At 39.8% G+C, this 21,278-nt stretch overlaps 1 protein-coding gene across 4 annotated transcripts in view; it reads left to right on the forward strand.

The window, feature by feature from the left end:
* The window catches only part of LOC143033829 (regulation of nuclear pre-mRNA domain-containing protein 1B), a 211,219-nt gene that overhangs the window by 142,072 nt on the left and 47,869 nt on the right, over positions 1–21,278 (forward strand). For all 4 annotated transcript variants that reach the window (XM_076199357.1, XM_076199356.1, XM_076199358.1 and 1 more), the window contains one exon: positions 20,611–20,786. In XM_076199357.1, the coding sequence (XP_076055472.1) occupies positions 20,611–20,786 (176 nt within the window). The remainder of the gene's footprint in view (positions 1–20,610; positions 20,787–21,278) is intronic.

A 21,278-nucleotide genomic window follows, 5' to 3' on the forward strand; every position in this document is an offset into this window, starting at 1 on the left:
CATATTACGTTGATACATTTTAAATTACAAAATTAATAATTAATTTTCTATTGCTATATTGCGCCCATGGTCGACACTAAAAAAATACCCCGGTATTCAATATGGAATGTCAGCATATGCGGATTTGGTCATATACGGTAATTTTAGGAACCTAACCACCATAAATAAACGGTAGATAAAGCTTTAATGTACTGTATAAAAGAGGGAAAATACACGAAAATAAAGATACATGTATTGCTGGACATTGTACATACAGTACATGTACGTATATGTATACACTTTCGCTTAATGACCAATTCGGTTAATGACGGCGCGCTGGTCCCAATTGTCGTCGTTAACCCCTTCCATACAGTGCCGCCTACGTAGGCGTCATGAGGAGCAAGTGGATTCGCGATGCTGCCATATCGGCGTCTTGATTATATTTATTGTAGTCGCCCCTGTGTTTTTACATTCTCCCAAATGTGCCCTGAATCCCATTCTCTGTGGTTTTCAAAATTCGCGGGTGAAAGAGAGAACGATCGATATAAGCGGTGTCTATATTTTATGATGCGAGTATTATTACAACACGTCGTACGGCTGGCATTGGCTGCTGCCCGCGAGATTTAAGTCCCGTAGTGAAGTGGTTAAACGAGGAGTACCTGTACTTCCTCACCCCCCATCCCCCACCCACTCCCCCTCATGCATCACAGCCTCATCTATACACAACCCTTCTCCATTCACCCCTATCTTCTGTCCTCTCCCATCTTTCCTCCACAGACATTCCTCTCTTTTGTAAAGCCCCTTTCACCCCATCCATCCATCTCATCCTAGGACGCCCCTTCATATTCACTCCTTCCACCTCCGCCTTCCACACTTCTTTTATTAATCTTTCTTCACTCTTTCTTTCCATGTGTCCAAACCATCCTAATACTCTTTCATCAACCCTATCTCCCAGCTCCCTTTCCACCCCTGTTCTCCTCCTCACCTCCTCATTTCTCACTATCCAGCCTAGTAACCCTTATCATACTTCTCAGACATTTCATCTCAAACACATTCAAACTCCTCTCTTCCTTTCTCATGTTCCATGTGTCTGCCCCATACATTGCTGTTGGCACAATCACTCCTTCATATAACCTCCTCTTAGCATCCATTCCCAAATGTCTATTTCTCATTACACTTTTTAATCCACCAAGGCATTTACTCGCTTCTCTCAATCTACATTCTACCTCCACCCCCACTCCTCCCTTTCCTGTCACATTCGCACCCAAGTATCTAAAACTATCCACTTCCTCCAGTTTCTCACCCTTAATGCTCACTTCCAGCCTACTCTCACTCTCTCCCCTTGTACATCTCATCACCTTACTTTTGCCCACATTTATCTTAAGCTTCCTTCTTTCACACACCTCAAACTCTGTCACTAACTTCCTCAATCCCTCCTCTGATCCTGCTACAAGCGCAGTGTCGTCAGCAAAGAACAGCTGGCTCACCTCCCACTTTTCTCCATTTTCTTTAAACATCTCTTACACCTGACCCACTACCCTTGCATTCACCTCTCGCACCACCCCCATCCATGTAAAGATTGAACAGCCAGGGCGACATATCACATCCCTGATGAAGTCCTACCTTTACCTCAAACCATTCACTCTTTCCATTTCTAATCCTAACGCAAGCTCTACTATATTCATAAAAACTCAAGACTGCTCTTAACAGCTTTCCTCCCATCCCATATATCTGCAGTACCTCCCACAGTGCCTTCCTGTCTACCCTGTTGTAAGCCTTTTCCAGATCCATAAAAGCCCAAAAAACATCCTTACCTTTTCCTATAGCTTTCTCACATATCTGCCTTACCACAAAAATCTGATCTACACATCCCCTACCTGTCCTAAAACCACACTGTTCCTTACCAGTTACTCCCTCTATTCCTCTCCCAATCCTCTCTATCAAGACCCTCCCATAAGCCTTCCCAACTACACTTAACAAGCTGATCCTTCTGTAACTACTACACTCACACTTGTCCCCCTTTCCCTTGTAAAGTGGAACTATACAGGCACTCCTCCAGTCCTCCGGCACTCTACCCTCTCTTAAACAAACATTGAATAACCTCACCAACCAGTCCACCATAACTGTACCTCCTTTCTTCAGACATTCTGCATGGCATCCATCCAACCCAGGTGCCTTACCTGCTCTCATCATCTTAATGGCTGCTTTCACTTCATCCTTCCTTATTTCTCCTCCATTTTCCTCACTTATCACTCTCATTTTCTTCCCACTGCAACTACCTTTCCCTCCCTATCCTCCTTCACATTTAGCAACTCCCTAAAATACTCTGCCCACCTTCCTCTCACTGCCTTCTCTTCCATTATCATATCTCCATCTGCACCTTTTACCTTTTCTTCTCTACTTGATTCACCTCCTCTTCCTCTTTTAATTTCCTTCCAAAACATCTTTTTATTACTTTCAAAAATTTCTGTCATACTCTTACCCCATTTCACATCTGCTCTCCTCTTTGCTTCCTTTATCTTATGTTTAACTTCGTTTCTCTTTACTTTGTACCTCTCATACGATTCCCTCATCTTAATTTGTAGCCAATCTATGAATGCCTGCTTCCTCTCTTTTACACCCTTCTTTGCTTCATCCCACCACTCAGTACCCTTCCTTCTATTTCCTCCCACCCTCCTTGTTCCACACACCATCTTTGCACACCTTATAACTCCCTCCTTGAACCATCCCCATTCCTCCTTCACTCCTAGTTCTACTCTATCCTTTACTCTCTCCCACTCCTCTCTCAACTTCTTCTTATACTCATTCTCCTTTTTTTCCTCATTTAAGCAGTTCACTCTAAGTACCTCCCTACCTTCTTTCTTCACCTATTCTCCACTCTCAATTTACCTTCCACCAGGAAATGATCTGATATTCCCCCACTCTCTCCCCTTAGAACATGTACATCCTTAACTCTTCCTACAATACTCCTGGGCACCACTATGTAGTCCGTTAACGCTCTATCTGCCACCCTTCCATCCACCACCTTCTCCCATGTGTACTTATGTTTGACTTTCTTCTTAAACACTGTATATGCTATCATCAACTCTCTTTCAAGACACACCTCCACCATCAATTCTCCACTACGATTTTTACCTGGAACTCCATACTTCCCAATCACTTTGTCAATTGGTTCATTTCCTACCCTAGCATTTAGGTCTCCCAATACAACTACATTGACATTTCTCCCTAAGCCCTCTATGCACTCATTTATATCTACCCAAAAAGCCTCCCTTTCCTCTACGCTCTTCTCACTACCAGGCCCATACGCACTTACAAAAACCCACATCTCCTTTCCCAGCTTCACCCTCATCCACATCAACCTTGATGACACCTTCTACTCCACTACCCGCTTACTTATCTCTTCACTTACTAGTATAGCCACCCCTTCTCTCCCTCGCCCCCTCTTCACTCCTGAATACCCCCAGCTACACTCCCAAACTCACAGTTGCCCTTTCCTTTCATTTTAGTTTCACTCAAAGCCAGTACATCCATCTTTCTTCTCACAAACATACTGCCTATCTCTTCCCTTTTACTCTCATCTGTACCACATCCATACACATTAAAAGACCCAAACCTTAGGGTACTGGTTGGAAAAGTCCCAGACCCTCTTATGCCTTTTCTTTCTTTTTTAGGAATATCCCCTTTTGGGGCTACAGGTAGTAGGACTCCTAATCCCATCCCCCTTCCCTTTTTTGTTGCCTTTTACGATTCAAGTGGAAATACTTGGTGGCAGTATTCTTTTGCCCCCACCACAGTGTAGGTAGGCAAAAAAAGGAAATGAATATTCAGAGAAATGGTATAGGACAGTAACAAGGGGTTGGGGGACAGCATAACGGAGGGACAGTCGTAGTATAAAAGTGTCATCATTTCTCTATGTACAGAGTTTTCCTCTATCACAGACAAAATGATGTGTGGCTCTGGTCCATAGGGGTGCCTCATATAGACCCTCAAGTATCAACTGCATGCTACTCTGCCACAATAACATCCAGCCAATACCCCAGACAGGGTATTGGCTTGTTTCCCCTTTTATATATTGGTACTATATTTGCTCTTTTCCAATCTTCTGGGACTTTTCCTTCTTTCAATGAATTGTTTATTAGACTATATATTTTGTCTATTAGTTCATTCCTGTATTCTCTCAAAATCCAGTTTGCCCTTTCATCTGGTTCATGCAATTTTCTGACATTGAGATTACTCAAGTGATTCATTATTTCATTTCTTGGTACTTCTATCTCTTTCATAGGGGGGACTTTCTCCTCCCATTCTATATCTCTAGGTTTTATGTTCTCCCCTGTAAACACCGATTTAAAATGCTTGTTCATAATTTCTGCCATTTCTATTTCCTCAGTGTTTTCAACTTATCCTTGTTGTAGTTTCTTTAATTCTTGTTTGTTTTTCAGTTTGTTGTTTACAAATCTATAAAATAGTTTTGGTTGATCTGTACATTTTTCTATAACATCTTTTTAGTATATATTTTCCATTTTTCAGTTCTTTTGTCTTTATTCCATTTTATCCAAGCTTTATCCCTTTTTTCTTTTAACTCCCTACATCTTTTGCTGTACCAACACTTTACATATTCTTTTTCTTGCTTTTGTCTTGGAACATACTTTTCCACTCCTTTATAAAATTTTGTCAAAATATTCCATTTCTCTTCTACTGTTGTTTCCTCCTTGTGTATTCTTTCCCAGTCTGCTTTTTGAAAGAATTCTCTTATTTTATCAAAATTTGTTTTTCATACATCAATCTTCCCTTTCTATATTGTTCATTTTTTTCATGTAATTTTCCTCATTTAGTCCCAGGTCAACCAATATGTTGTCATTTTTACTTATTGGTGTCTTATATTCAATCTTGTCCACTATTTCGGGTTCTGATGTGATTATTAGGTCCAGTCTTGATGGTTCTTCCTCATTTCTATACCTAGTATTCCCTTGTATCCATTGTGTCATTGTATGTTCTATAATCATATCAAGTAGTACATTTCCCCCATAGGTCGTCTCCACCCTTCACCGTCATCTCTTCCCAGCAGATTTCTTTACAATTAAAGTCACCCATTATAACTATTCTTCCTCCATCTTCCATTATCTTATTTAGTGTTATCCTTGTGTCTTCTAACATACTTTTATGTTCTCTCTCTTCCCATGAAACCATTTTAGGAGGTACATAATTTACTACAAACTTCCTGCTCTTCCCATTCTTGTCCTCCACTTCCATCATAATCATCTCTACTCTATTCTTTCCATATGTGACATTCCTCACATTTATATCCTTCTTAGTCAGGAACATAACTCCACCCCCTTGTTTACATCTCTGTTTCTAATCCAATAATTTTATGCACCTTGTCCTACACTGTTGGGTGGAAGTGGGCCTTTCAATTTTGTCTCTACAATTTCCATTATGTCCGGTTCTTTTTCCTTCAGGTAATCATTCAGTTCGTTCAAGCCCGTTATTAAGCCATCTATGTTTGTGTAAGACACTTTTAATTTTCTGCTACTTACATCGTGTTTTCTGTTTCCTTTCCGTTTTTCTCTGCTATGAACCATTTCCTCACTTTCTTATCCACTACTCTCCAATAGAATTTCTCTTTTTCTGACTTTTCTCATTTTTTTCCTTAGTTTCTAGTCTTTTTGTTTTCTAATCCTCTCCTCTTTATTAATTTCTCTTTTTATCCATACCTGTTAATATTGATCACTGTCTGCTAGTTTCCCTGTTTTTGCTAAGATATCTGCTGTCGTTTGTGATCTCAATTTGATCTTAATTGGTCTGGTCTTATCTGTATTGTATTTCCCTATTCTATATATTTCTTCAATTTCTTTCCCTGTTTCTTGTCCATCCTCTTGAATTACTTCTAATATCTTGTTTACCTTTTCCTTCTCTTTTACTCTTGTGGTCCTATTTGGATTATGCTTCTCTTCCATCCCTAATATAATTATACATTTCTTTTTGTCCGCTAAGTCTCTTACTATATTCTCCTTCTCTCTCATCACTTTAATGACTGTGTCCTTAGTTTGTTCTTTCATCTGTTGTGTCACTATATCTCTAAATACAATTTTGTCATTTTCTTGGACTTTTCTCCAACCCTGTGCTTCTTTTACTATGGACTCTTTATTTTTTTTATTATTATTATTATTATTCTTTAATTCCTCATTCTCATCTTTTACTTCTTTTAACTGTCTTTTTAATTCTTCTATTTCTTTAGTTAGGTTTTGGTTCTCCTTTAGTTCTTCCAATTTATGTACCCTTTGTGTAATCCGATTAAGTTGGCTGAACCGAACCTCCCAATGTTTGGTCATTTTCTCTAGTTTTTCCTCTAGACTTGCTAATCAGGGGAGGTTGGCATCCCCCCCCCCTCATTAAATCCATGGAAATTATTATCTCCACTTTCTGTTGTGTCATTCTTATCTATATTTCTAAATTTAATGCTTCTACTGGTATTTTCAACTTCACCTACATCGTCTGCAGCCCTTTTGTTGACATTTCTTCTGACGTCCAGGGGAGCCCGTTCGTCTCCTTCCTCATTTCCTTCCATTTCCCTCAGTAATCCCTCCCTTTATCTTTTTTCTTCACCTTCTCACTATACCACAAGCTTTCCCCTTCCCTACTAATACAACAAAGGTACTCCCTCATCATTGAGATCCACGAAAATTGCACTTTTTTCTGGAGTTCCAATCTTCGCCGTGAATCCGACTTATGTATTTACCTAGTTGTATTATACGGGAAGGGGAGCTATGCTTGTGGTGACCCATTTTTGTGTCTCAAAAGATCAAGTTTGTTCTTAAATTCTTGTATTGTGTGTGCACACACTATTTCTTCATCTTCATTTGTTCCATACATCTATCACTCTATGTGGGAAGCTGTTCTTTTTCAGGTCTCTTCTGTAGTTATCTTTTTTTAGTTTCATTGCATGTCTTCTTGTTTTTCCTCTGTCCCATTTTAATAGGTCCTCTCTATCAAGGCATTCTTTTCCTTTCATAATTCTGTAGATGGTTATTAGGTCCCCTTGTTCTCTTCTTTGCTCCACAGCTGGTAATTCCAGTTCGGCCAGTCTTTGTTCGTATATTAGGTTTGCAAATGTTGGAACCAACTTTGTTGTTGCTCTTTTTATTCTTTCTAATTTTCTTATATTCTTTTTTGTACTGGGTGACCATATCAGCACTGTATATTCCAGTTTTGGCCTTATCAGTGTTTGTAATATTTTCTTGATCATTTCCTTATCCAGGTATTTAAAGGCCACCTTTATTGAGCTCAACAAATGGTATGTTTCTCCAACTATTTTATTTATATGTTTATCCGGCAACATGTCTTTAGTGCTGATTACTCCTAGGTCCCTTTCAGAATTCACTTTCTTTACTTCTTTTCCATCAATTTTATACTGTCCTGTCATTCTCTTCTTGCCTTTTCCAAATTCAATTATACTGCACTTCTTGATGTTGAATTCTACTTTCCATCTCTTGCTCCACTCTGAGACTTTGTTCAGATCCTTCTGCAATGAGTCACAGTCTATTTCAGAGTTTATTCTCTTTAATAATAATGATGTGTGTGTGTGTGTGTAAATGTGGTGTACTATATACATAAAAAAAAATGCTGTCTTCTTCCTCTGGATCTGGGGACAAAAAGATACAGGCAGTTACTTGTTCAACTAATATTCTCCCCAGGTCTTGACAATAGATCTACCCCCACATTCTCATTTCCCTTAATATATTTCTCTTTATAATCAAACTTTTGCAAGTATAGTCCCCACCTGGTGAGCCTGGTGTTGGCTGTCTTGGATGGTTTTAAAAGCTGTAACGGCATATGATCCATCTCCAAGATGAACTTACCTCCGTATAGGCGGAATATTTTTATTTCATCTACCACAGCCAACAGCTCATGTTCGATGGTACTGTAGTTCCTCTCCACTGCATGCAATTTCCTGCTGTGGTAAGCTACCGGGTACATCTACCTGTCCTGCCCCTGGAGTAGAACTGCTCTGATGGCGTCCTTGGATGCGTTGGTCCATAGCATGAAGGGTTTGCTGGGATCAGGGAGCTGCAAAATAGGCCTATTACACAAGTGGGGTTTCAGTTGTTGGAATGCCCTTTCCGCAGTCTCTCCCCAACTTACTCTGGTGCACTCTTCTTTAGAAGTTTATGCAACGGAAGTGCTACTGCAGTGAATTCAGGGATGAACTGCCGATAGTAGCCCACAAGATTAACAAAGACCCTCACTTGTTTCTTCATTGTAGTGGTCAGGGCCTCCCTAATATTTTTCACCTTGTCCTCTTGGCAACCACATTTACCATTTCCCACTGTGTGGCCCAGATACTAAATCACGGTCTGACCGAGCTCCGTTTTGGAGTGTCTGACAGTCATGCCTGCTGCTGATAGCCTCTCTAGGACCCCCCTTAGCACAACCATGTGCTCCTTGAATGACTCTGTGTGCACCAAGACATCGTTGACAAATACCTCTGTGCCGGGCATGTTGTGAAGTACATCTCGCATGGTCTTATTGAACAGTACTGGGGCATTGGTGAGGTCAAATGGAAGCACCATATACTGGAATAGCCCCCATGGTGTGCCGAATGCCATAATCCTCCTGCTCTCATGATGTAGACCTATCTGAAAAAATCCTCAAGTTAGATCAAATTTAGAAAATATCTTGATTTAGCCAACCTAGAAAATATCATCCATTGATTGGACATTGGCTCTGTGATGGGCCATGTGATAGAATTTACCTTCTGGTAATCATCACACAGCCTTACTCCTCCGGTCTTTTTACCAACCACCACCACGGGACTGCAATACGGGAAGTTGACCTTTCAATTATCCTCGCTTCAACCATTGTATTTATTTCCACTTTGACGTTGTCCATGAGTCTGAGGGGTATAGAATATGGCTTAGTTTTCACAGGGCATTAATTAACTCAATGCAGTGGGGATCCACCTGGGCTTGCTCCGGATTGTCACTAAAAATGTGGGCAAATTCCCTGCACAAGGACACAGCTTCATCCTTTTCCTTGCTTGTCAAACCATCACTTACTGCCATGTCCTCCCATGTCTTGCTTTGCCCAACCTGCACTGTTTCAGGACCTACATTGTTCTCCATTTCCTCCGAGATGATGGTAGCACAACCTACTAGTTCTCTCACCGTGTCCTGGAAATGCTTCCTAACTAAGCGCAGGCATCCTAACAGCTTGGACGTCCTATGTCCTATCACTCGCTCCTTCCCTACACTCATGCTAGCTACAGCCTGTTGGGGCTCTATATAACATTTAAGCATGTTCATGTGGAAGTGCTTAGTCTTATGGTGACCCACCTGAATTGTGTAGTTGACCTCAGAATTCCTGAAGAGCCCATGCCCGGTGACTAACAACTTATGGAATGTAGGCATTATTAACAAGCACTTGCCCCCTGGCAGAAACTCTCAGCTCAGCTTTCCTATTGAAGTAGGACTTTTGGACCTCCCTGGCCTTAACCAGCTCCTCCTGAGCAAGTTCACAGTTGGCCTGGAGCTTATCTGCCAAGTTGGGTACATACTCATATGTGGAGCTAACCACAGGATCAGGAACATCGCCATCCCACAGCTCATGTAACATCTGGAGGGGCCCTCTGACTTGCCTTCTGTAAATAAATTCAAATGGAGAGTACTTCAAGCTACTCTGAGAAGCTTTGCAATATGTGAAAAGCAAGGTCACAACAAACCTAGACTACTACTCATGTTGTTTGCTCATCATCCTCTTTAGCATTTTTTTTAATGTGCCATTGAATCTCTCACACAGACCAATGCACTGGGGGTGGTAAGGAGTAGTTTGTATGCCTTGGATCAGGAGCAATCGTAGGAACTGGTCCATCATTCCCAAGGTGAACTGGGTTCGCCTATCGCTAAGAATCTCCTTGGGTATCCCTATCCTACTGAAAATTCCCAGCAGTGCCTCTGCTACAGTAATGCTCTCTATGTTCTAGAGCTATAGCCCCAGGCCATTGAGTAGCAAAATCAACTAACATCAATATATATTTATAGCTTCTCATGATCAGGGCTTAATGGGACCCACACTATTGACCACAACGTGTTTGAATGGCGTGGCAATAATGGGCAGTTGTTGCAGGGATTCAGGCTTAACTCTGCTCCGGTCTGTGGTTCTCTGGCACATATTGCATGATTTGGTCCAATGGGATATATCTGTGGCCATACCTGGCCAGTAGAAATCCTTGCTTATCCTATTGAGGGTCTTACTGTATCCCATGTGACCTGCAAAGGCTGCCTCATGTCCAAGCTTAAACACTGCCTGCCTATACTGCTCAGGTGCTTTGAATTGGTACTTAATCTCCTGGTTGGTCTCAACCCTCCTATACATCCTTCCTGCCCTCCTTATGTAAGTCATAACACCCTGATGCACTTACCGCATGGTACCATCCTGAAGTTGCCTGCACTGCATATAGTTTCTAATGAGGGATCATCTAGGTACCTATCCTGAATTTCTTTTGAGTCTATCAACTCCTGTATCTCAGGCATAGTCAGAGGCGCCGCATTAGAAAGGTTTCTCACCATTGCATGGGTTACTACAGCCGCTTTAATCTGAGTTTCTGCCTCTATGGTGCTCATATTGCATGCCCCGGGAATGTTGCCTATTACATAATCACTTATAGGATTCTGCGTGACCGCCGCTTTTACCCATCCGGTGTAGATGACCGACTCCACGTGCACGGTACCCTCTGGCATGATAGTAGTGGAACCATCTGCCATGCTGCACTCAATTTCCTTACCCGTGTACTGCTCAGGCCTAACCAACTGCTTTTTCACAATGCACCCCATGCAGCCCAAATCTCTCATGACATGTGCTTCCTCACTATTCACTAGGCCTAACCAAATGTTAAGTCCTTTCTGGCCCTCTAGTCATAACCGGTATATCTCGCAGCAGCCTCCTGTTACAATGGCAGGAGAACCTTCTGCCCTCATACATGACGAGTTCCCAGCATGGATGGGATGCTCGTTACTGGTTTGACCTTGAACAGTGCTCATGGAGTAACCATCCTGAGTGCTCACCAGATTGGCAGCAGCCATGCTCGCACCTGTCCTCCAATTCTGTGCTGGCTGTTCGTACCCCCAGGCTCACATTCCGCCATTTTGCTGGGGACAACCTCAGGACACCATTCATGAACCAGGCTTAGCTCTATTCATGCTGCTCCTATCTAGTGCCATCCGGTGAAAAGGCTCATGAATTGGATGGCTTTTGAATCATTGGACCATTTCATCCTATTTGCTATATCCTGGAACTGTTCAATAAATGTTTCGATACATTCCCTTTCCGAATACCTTTCTAAATTCGTGGCTGTGGGCATGAAAGATGTACCATGGCTCTCATTCTCACCATTGCATGAGAGTCTTGCCCATTCTAGCTTGAAATTCCTAACCTGAGCAGCTTCCTCCATCCTAAGCCTAGCCATTTCCTGCTCCTGTATCCTAGCGGCCTCCTTGTATGCCCATTGCCGATCTTGGAGCTGCAAAGCCTGTTGCAATTTAACATATTCGGCAATCTCAGCTGGGTTGGTCAATCCTAACCCTTCCTTGGCTTATGCTATAATCGCCCGAGTGGACCTAAAATTACCTTCACTACCTGCCATGATGACTGCTGAGTTATCTAAAAAACTGCGTGGATGTACTTAATACTAATCATACACACTTCACTTGTCCAACAGTTCTGTATTTCTCTTTTTCTCAACCGAGTCCCTGTTCGAAGGGCCAGTGTCACGAATGTTCATGTATAGATTCTTGAAGAAAATATAATAAAGAAACACACCAACACTAATGGCTTTATTTGGATTAACAACAGTACAGTACAACTATACTAACTGAACAGTATCTACATACATACATATACCAAGGCTTTTTCCCCCTTACAAGGGAGGTAGCCAAAAAGGAAAAGGCATAAAATCATTCCCACCCATTCCATCCCTGAATACACTCCACACCCCTCCACCCTCCCTCTCAACTTAGCACCTCCTGGATGACGGTTCATCCCTGCACCTTGTCCACTGCCTTGGGTCAGAAGCAGTGTCGCAAGACACAGCACATCCACAGCAAGGCCGCTTCATTAAATCGGTGACCCCCCCCTCTCCATCCCCCCATACATAAAGGAGAAGACGGGGAGAAATCCCTTCGGGCTGCGTCAAAATTTGCTCACACCTCATGCATCACAACATCATCCATATACAACCATTCTCCATTCACCCGTCTTCTGTCCTCTCCCATCCTTCCTCAACCGACATTCCCCTCTTCCCCAAAGCCCCCTTCACCCCATCCATCCACCTTATCCTAGGACGTCCCTTCATGTTCACTCCCTCCACATCTGCCTTCCATGCCTCTTTTACTAGTCTTTCTTCACTCATTCTTTCCATGTGTCCAAACCATCCCAATACTCTTTCATCAACCCTATCTCCCAACTCCCTTTCCACCCCTGTTCTCCTCCTCACCTCCTCATTTCTCACTCTATCCAGCCTAGTAACCCCCCATCATACTTCTCAGACACCTCATCTCAAACACATTCAAACTCCTTCTCTCATCCTACGTTCCATGTTTCTGCCCCATACAGTGCTGTTGGCACAATCACTCCTTCATATAGTCTCCTCTTAGCATCCATTCCCAAATGTCTATTCCTCATTACACTTTTTAATCCACCAAGGCATTTACTCGCTTCTCTCAATCTACATTCTACCTCCGCCTTCACTCCACCTTTTCCTGCCCCATTTGCACCCAAGTATCTAAAACTATCCACTTCCTCCAGTCGCTCTCCCATAATGCTCACTTCCAGACTACTGCCACTTTAACCCCTTGTACATCTTATCACCTTACTTTTACCCACATTTATCTTCAGCTTTCTTCTATCACACACTCTCCCAAACTTTGTCACCAACTTCCTCAATCCCTCCTCCGATCCTGCCACAAGCGCAGTGTCGTCCGCAAAGAACAGCTGGCTCACCTCCCACTTTTCTCCATTTTCTTTAACCATCTCCAATCCCTGACCCACTACCCTTGCATTTACCTCTCGCACTACCCCACCCATGTATAAGTTTAACAGCCAGGGCGACATAACGCATCCTTGACGAAGTCCCACCTTTACCTCAAACCACTCACTCTCTCCATTTCTAATCTTGACACAAGCTCTACTACTCTCATAAAAACTATTGACAGCTCCTAGATGCTTTCCTCCTATCCCGTATATCCGCAAAACCTCCCACAGTGTCTTTCTGTCTACCCTGTCGTAAGCCTTTTCCAGATCCATGAAGGCCCAAAAAACATCCTTCCCCTTTCCTATAGCTTTCTCACATATCTGTCTTACAGAGGTAAATCCTGCTCGGGTCGAGCGCTGAGTCCTTCCTGGTCCATCATGGATGGCGGGCCATTGTAGAGTGTGTCCCTCAAGTTCCTTTGAGACTTCCCTCTGTGGATGTGTGTGTATTTACCTAGTTGTATTTCATGGGAAGGGGAGCTATGCTCGTGGTGTCCCGTCTTCATATCTCATTTTATCTAAACTATTTTTAAATTCATGTATTGTTTTTGCACACACTACTTTCTCATCTAACTTGTTCCAACTGTCTATTACTCTGTGAGGAAAGCTGTTCTTTTTCAGATCTCTTCTATAGCTGTCTTTCTTGATTTTCTTTCCATGTCCTCTTGTATTTCTATCATCCCATTTTATTAGATCCTCTCTATCAATAATTTCTATGCCTTTCATGATTCTGTAAATAGCTATCAAATCTCCTCTCTCTCTTTGCTCTAGTGTCTGTAGCTCAAGTTTTGCTAATCTCTTCATATTATAGTTTTGAGAGTGTTGGTGCCAATTTTGTAATTGCTCTTTGTATTCTTTCAAGTTTTTTTTATACATTTTTTTGTACTTGGTGACCACATCGTTGCTGTATATTCCAATCTTGGTCTTATCAAAGTGATTAGTATTTTCTTCACCATTTCTTCATCCAGGTATGTAAATGCCACTTTAATTGTTCTTATTAAATTATAAGTTTCTCCAAAAATCTTATTTATTTGTTTCTCAGGTGACATATTATTCATAACAATGACTCCCAGGTCCTTCTCATTTTAAACTTTTTTTATACCTTCTTCTCCCAATTTATATGATCCTATTATTCTGTTTTTGCTTTTTCCAAATTCCATTATACTACACTTTTTAGTATTGAACTCCATTCCCAGACTTTATTTAGATCACTCTGTAGTGACTCACAATCTTCTTCTGTGTTCCCTTTTTTTAATAGTTTTGCATCATCTGCAAAGAAGCTCATATAAATTTCAATTTCTTCATCCATATCATTAATATATATAGCAAACATTATTGGGGCCAAAACTGTTCCGTGTGGAACACCACTTATTACTTAATCCCAATTTGAGTGTTTGTCTCTTATCACTACTCTCCTTTTTCTTTCTTGCAAAAAGTCTTCCATCCATTTAAGCAGTTTGCCCTGTATTCCTCCTTCAGTTTCTAATTTCTTAAGCAACTTCTTATGTGGTACTTTGTCAAAAGCTTTTTTTAGGTCTAGAAATGCACAATCAGACCATCCATCTCTTTCTTGTATTATATCTATTAGCCTTGAATAGAAACATATTAAATTGGTGACGCATGATCGTCCTTGTCTGAATCCAAATTGCCTTGGATTTAGCACATTTTTTTCTAAATATTTTACCCATCTACTTTTGACAATTCTTTCACAAATTTTTGCTACTGTACTTGTTGGCTACCTCCCTTGGAAGGGGGAAAAAGCCTTGGTATATGTATGTATGTACTTGTTAGAGAGACTGGTATATAGTTGGTAGGGTCTTCTTTATTTCCCCCTTTATATATAGGTACTATATTTACTTTTTTCCAATCTTTTGGAACTTTTCCTTCTTTCAAGGAACTGTTTATTATGCTATGTATTTTGTCTGCCAGTTCATTCCTGCATTCTTTCAAAATCCAGTTTGCAACTTCATCTGGTCCACGCAATTTTCTGACATCAAGATTACTCAAGTGTTTCATTATGTCATTCTTTGTTACTTCTATTTCTTTCATAGGGGTGACTTTCTCTTTCCATTCGATCTCTTCAGGTTGTATGTTCTCCCTTGTAAACACTGATTTAAAATGCTTGTTCATAATTTCCGCCATTTCTATTTCCTCTGTGTATTCAACTCCTCCTTGTCTTAATTTCTCCAAATCTTGTTTGTTTTTCAGTTTGTTGTTTACAAATCTGTAAAATAATTTTGGTTGATCTTTACATTTTTCTATGACATCTTTTTCATATTTTCTCTTTTCCTCTCTGCACACTTGTACATATTCATTTCTATAACAAGTATATATTTTCCATTTTTCAGGTCTTTTGTCTTTCTTCAATTTGGTCCAAGCTTTATCTCTTTTGTCTTTTAACTCCCTACAACTTTTGTTGTACCAGCACTTTACATATTCTTTTTCTTGTTTTTGTCTTGGGACATACTTTTCCACTCCTTTTTTATAAATTTTTGTCAAAATATTCCATTTCTCTTCCACTGTTGTTTCTTCTTTGTATATTCCTTCCCAGTTTTCTTTTTGAAAGAATTCTCTTATTTTATCAAAGTTTGTTTTTTCATACATCATTCTTCCTTTTCTATATTGTTCATTTCTTTTCATGTATTTTTCCTCATTAAGTTCCAGTTCAATCAATATGTGGTCACTTTTACTTAATGGTGTTTCATATTCAATCTTTTCCACTATTCTACGTTCAGATGTGATTATTAGGTCTAGTCTTGATGGTTCTTCATTTCTATACCTAGTGTTCTGTATCCGCTGTGTCATTGTATGGTCAATAATCATCTCGAGTAGAACATTTCCCCATGAGCCGTCTCCACCCTTTACTGTCATCTCTTCCCAGCAAACTTCTTTGCAATTAAAGTCACCCATCATAACTATTCTTCCTCCATCTTCCATTATCTTATTTAATGTTATCCTTGTGTCTTCTAACAAACTTTTATGTTCACTCTCTTCCCACGAGGCTGTTTTTGGAGGCACATAATTTATCACAAACTTTCTGCTCTTCTTATCTCTGTCTTCCACTTCGATCATAATCATCTCTACTCTATTCTTTCCATATGTGACACACCTTACGTTTATATCCTTCTTAGTCAGGAACATAACTCCACCCCCTTGTTTTGTCTCTCTGTTTCTAATCCAATAATTATATGCATCATGTCCTACACTGTTGGGTGGTAGTGGACCTTTTAATTTCATTTCTACAATTCCCATTATGTCCGGTTCTTTTCCCTTCAGATAATCATTCAGCTCATTCAATCCTGTTATTAATCCATCTATATTTGTGTAAGACCGTTAGTTTTCTGCCACTTCCATTGTATTCTCTGTTTCCCTTTTGTTTTTCTCTAGTATATTGGATTTCCTTGCTTTCACATTCACTACTCTCCAATAGAATCTCTCTTTTTCTGACTCTGTTCTGTTCTCGTTTTTTTCCTTAGCTTCATGTCTTTTTTTTTTCCTCTCTTTCCTCTTTATTCATTTCTCTTTTTATCCATGCCTTTTTATATTGTTCACTTGCTGCTAGTTTCCCTGTTTTTGCTAAGATATTCTCTGCCGTCGTTTGTGACCTGAATTTAATCTTAATTGGTCTGGTCTTATCTGTACTATACTGTCCGAGTCTAAACATCTCTTCAATTTGTTTCATGATTTCATGTTCATCTTCCTGAACTAATGCTAGTAAACTGCTTACTTTTTCTTTTTCCTCATTGATTCTTGTGGTTCTATTTAGGTTATATTTCTCTTCCATTCCTAATATAATTATACATTTCTTTTTATCTGCTAAGTCTCTTACTATATTCTCCTTCTGTCTCATCACTTTAATAACTGAGTCTTCAGTTTGTCCTTTCATTTGCTGTTTAATTATGTCAGTAAATGCAACTCTACTGTTTTCTTGGATTTTTTCCACCCCTGTGCTTCTTTTGCTATGACCCCTTTATTGTCTTTATTATTCCTCTTTAATTCCTCATTCTCCTCTTTTACTTCTTTTAACTGTCTTTTTAATTCTTCTATTTCATTAGTTAAGTTTTTGTTCACCTTCTCTTGTTCTTCCAATTTTTCAACTCTCTGTGCAATCTTTGCTATGTTACTGAACCTATTCTCCCACTGTTCAGTCATTTTTTCAAGTTTCTCCTCTAGTCTTGCTAATCGGGGGAAGTTGGTATCCTCCCCCCCCTCATTAAATCCCTGGAAATTATTATCTTCACCTTCCATTGTGCTGCTCTTATCTATATTCCTAATCTTTACATTTTTGTTAATCCCTTCTTCAAAATCCTCAGTCCTTCATTTGTTTACAAGAGGCCTGGCCTGCTGGACCAAGTCCTCCCCTTCCTCATTTCCTTCCATTTCCCTCAGTAATCCCTCCCCTTCTTCTTTTTTATCACCTTCCCACTACACCACGAGCTTTCCCCTTCCCTATAAATACAATAAAGTACTTCCTTGACGTTGAGATCCGCGAAGATTTAGCTTTTTCTTCGGAACTCCAATTCTCGCCGTCCATCCGATGAAAGTGTGTGTGTGTGTGTGTGTGTGTGTGTGGGAGGGGGGGGGGGTCAAAGAGGAGGGTTGAACGGCGCATGCATGGTGCAGGAGTCACAACAAATTGTCCAGTCCAGTTGGCGGCCCTGGGAAAGGATGACCTCTCCTTCTCTATGGTCAAACTTTTGACTTGGGTCAGGTAACTGGGTGCACTTACGTGGTGGCGAAATGTCTCGCTGTCAACCTCCAGGCTGGAAGTTGACAGTATGACTCCTAACGATGATTCCACTTTGTTTACATCCAGTCTTCTCTTTGTTGGTTCATTATATTTATATGTCTTTCTTCATCATTTTCCATTTTGTGTGATTCACTTTGGTTACTCGATAAACATAGCCCCCTATCACATAAACAAAGCTAGGTGTTTCCTCAAATTTATCGAAAAAGCATTCCAGTCCATGTTCTGATAATGTATTTACCTAGTTTATCTAGTTGTATCTTACAGGAAGGGGAGCTATGCTTTTGGTCTCCTGCCTTTGTATCTCGCAGCATCTAGTTTCCTCTTAAATTTGTGTGGTTTTTTCCACACATTATTGTTTCATCCAGTTTGTTCCAAGTGTCCACCATGCTGTGTGGAAACTGTTTTTCTTCAGATCTCTTCCACAACTATCCTTTTTGAGTTTCTTTCCGTGTCCTCATACGTTTCTCTTGTTCCAGTTTAGTAAGTCTTCTCTATCAAGTATTTCCGTGTCATTCATGATTCTATAGATGGTCAATAGGTCGCCACTCTCTCTTCTTTGTTCCAAAGTCGGTAATTTCAAATTAGCTGGTCTCTCATCCTATAACAAGTTTGAAAGTGCTTGGGCCATTTTTGTGGTTGCTCTCTGGATTCTTTCAATTTTCTTTATATTCTTTTTGGCACTGGGTGACCCTAATGTTGCAGGATACTCTAGTCTAGTCCTTATTAATATGACTAATATTTTTCTAATCATTTCTTCATCCAAATAGGTAAACATCACTTTTATTGATCTTAGTAAGTTATAGGATTCTCTCTGACAGTTTTGTTTATTTGTTTATCAGAGGACATGTCCTTTGAGATAATTACTCCCAGGTCTTTTTCAGATCCCACTTTCTTTACCTCTTTAGTTCCAATTGTACATTGTCCAGATATTCTTTTTTTACTTTTTCCAAACTCCATTATGCTCCATTTCTTAATTTTGAAGTCCACTTCCCACTTCTGACTCCATTTCCAAACCTTGTTCAGGTCTCTCTGTAGTGATTCGCAGTTCATTTCAGTTTTCACTCTCCTCAACAATTTAGCATCGTCTGCAAAAAAGCTCATGTAACATTCCACATCATCCATGTCATTCACATAAATAGCAAACATTATTGTGGGACTCCACTAATCATCTCCTTCCAACCTGAATATTTTTCTCTGCGTACTACTCTCATTTTTCTACCATTCAGGAAATCTTCCATCCAATTTAGTAGGTTGCCTTGTATCCGTCCTAGGTTTTCCAATTTTTTAAATAATTTTTTCTGTGGTACTATGTCAAAGGCTTTCTGTAAGTCTTGTATTATATTTATTAGTCTCGAGTAAAAACATTTGTGATACATGATCTTCCCTGTCTGAGGCCAAATTGTCTTGGGTTTATTATGTTGTTTTCTTCCAGATGTTTTACCCATCTATTCTTGATAATCTTCTCACAAATTTTGGCTAAAGTGTTTGTTAGGGAGACTGGTCTGTAATTAGTTGGTTCTTACTTGTTTCCTCCTTTATATATTGGTACTGTACAATGTTGGTATTTTTCCAGTCCTTTGGTATTTTTCCTTCTTTGAGTGAGCATCTTATTATGTTGTATATTTTGTCCATTAGTTCTTCTTTGCATTCTTTTAGTATCCAGTTTGCAATTCTGTCTGGGCCATGTGATTTCCTAACATCAAGGTTCATTAATTGCTCCATTATTTCTTTTTGCGTTATTATTAATTCCCTCATGGGGGGGGGGGATCGCACTTCGCTTCAGCCGCTTCTAGATCTTCTGTGTATTCTATATTTCCTTGGTGTACTTTCACCATTTCCTGTTTGTTTTCAAGTTTACCATTCACATATCTATAGAATACTTTGGGTTGATCCTTGCATTTTTCTATGATATTTTTTCATCGTTTCTTTTTCTCAGTGCACTTTTACGTATTAATTTTTATAGTTTATATATATTTGCCATTTTCCAAGCTTTGTCTCTTTTGTCTTTTGCCTCACTACATCTTCTATTGAGTCAGCATATAATGTATGAGTACACCCTCTCTTGTTTTTGTCTTGGTATGTACCTATTCACTCCTTCATTATAGATTTCCATCAAGATTACCCATTTCTCTTCCACTTTTGTCTCTTCAGTGTAAAAAAAATTCCCAATTTGCATTTTGAAAGAATTTCTTTAGTTTTCCAAAGTCCATTTTGTTGTACATCAATCTTCCTTTTCTATATTTTTAATTTCTCTCCATATATATTTCTTCCTTTAGTTCAGCCTCTTTCCAAATGGTGTTTTGTATTCAATTTTATCTACAATTTCAGGTTCTGTTGTAAATATTAAATCCAGTCTCAACAATTCTTTATTGCTTGTGTATCTGGTATTTTCAATGACCCATTGTGTCATTGTATGTTCCATGGTCATATCCAGTAATACATTTCCCCAGAGGTCCTCTCTGTCCTTCATTGTCATCTCCTAACAGATTTCTTTGTAGTTAGAATCCCCCATAAGTACCAGGTTATCTCCATCCTTTAGTATCTCGTTTAATGAATGCCTTGTATCTTCTATCATTTTTGAAAGTTTGTTCTCTCTCCAAGAGCCCATTTTTGGGGGCACATAAGTCACCACAAACTTTCTACTTTTCATGTCTGTCTTCGACTTTTATCATGATCATTTCTACATTGTTTTTACCCTCAGTAATCTTCCTCACATTCAATTTCTTGGCCAAGAATGTGTGTAACATTGTAGAGTATGTTTTGCTTTTACCTGGCAAGTACAATTTCTGGAAAAATGAAACAACAATGTCATAATACTGGAGTACATGTTTACTTATTTATTTATGTATTTTTCATAGACACACATGCAGGCAAGGCATTACATGAAGAAGTTGAATGTGCTTTGGCCCTCCTGGAATCATACAACAAAAGACTGGCAGAAGAAATGGAAGCGAGGAAAGCTGTTGCACGAATGTTGCATGACTACATTACACATCAAAAGGACCTCTTAGCACAAGCAGAAGAAAAATTAGAAGTATGTATTTCTAATGCCACAATCTAATCCTGTTAGAGGATCTCAAAGAATGCTGAGATGGTTTGGGTATATGGAAAAAAGGAATGAGAAAAGTAGATGTAGTGAGATTGAGAGAGAAATAGATATGAAATCGGTTGAGGGTTGGGTGCATGTTGTGTCAACAGAGCTGAGAAGTGATGTTATAAGAGAAAGGAATGTGAAGAGGGTAAATGGATAATTATTTTAGTATTTTGTCAGCAATAAACAGCATTTCTGTCTTAAGGGACATTTTTGTGCTGAAAAATAGTTATAGAGGAAGTAAAAGAGAGTTTTGTTGAAGGTAGTAAAGTACTGGCTAATGAGGTTATTTAATGTTTGACTAAGGGAGGATAGAGTGCCAGAAAACTGGAGGAGTGCCTGTATAGTCCTGCTTTACAAAATATAATGAAACAAATGTGATTGTAGTAGTTTTAGAGAGATCAGTTTGTTGAGTTGTAGTTAGGAAAGCATATG

This window comes from Oratosquilla oratoria, chromosome 16, assembly GCF_046742065.1.
Source record: "Oratosquilla oratoria isolate Oo_2021 chromosome 16, ASM4674206v1, whole genome shotgun sequence".
NCBI lineage: Eukaryota > Metazoa > Arthropoda > Malacostraca > Stomatopoda > Squillidae > Oratosquilla > Oratosquilla oratoria.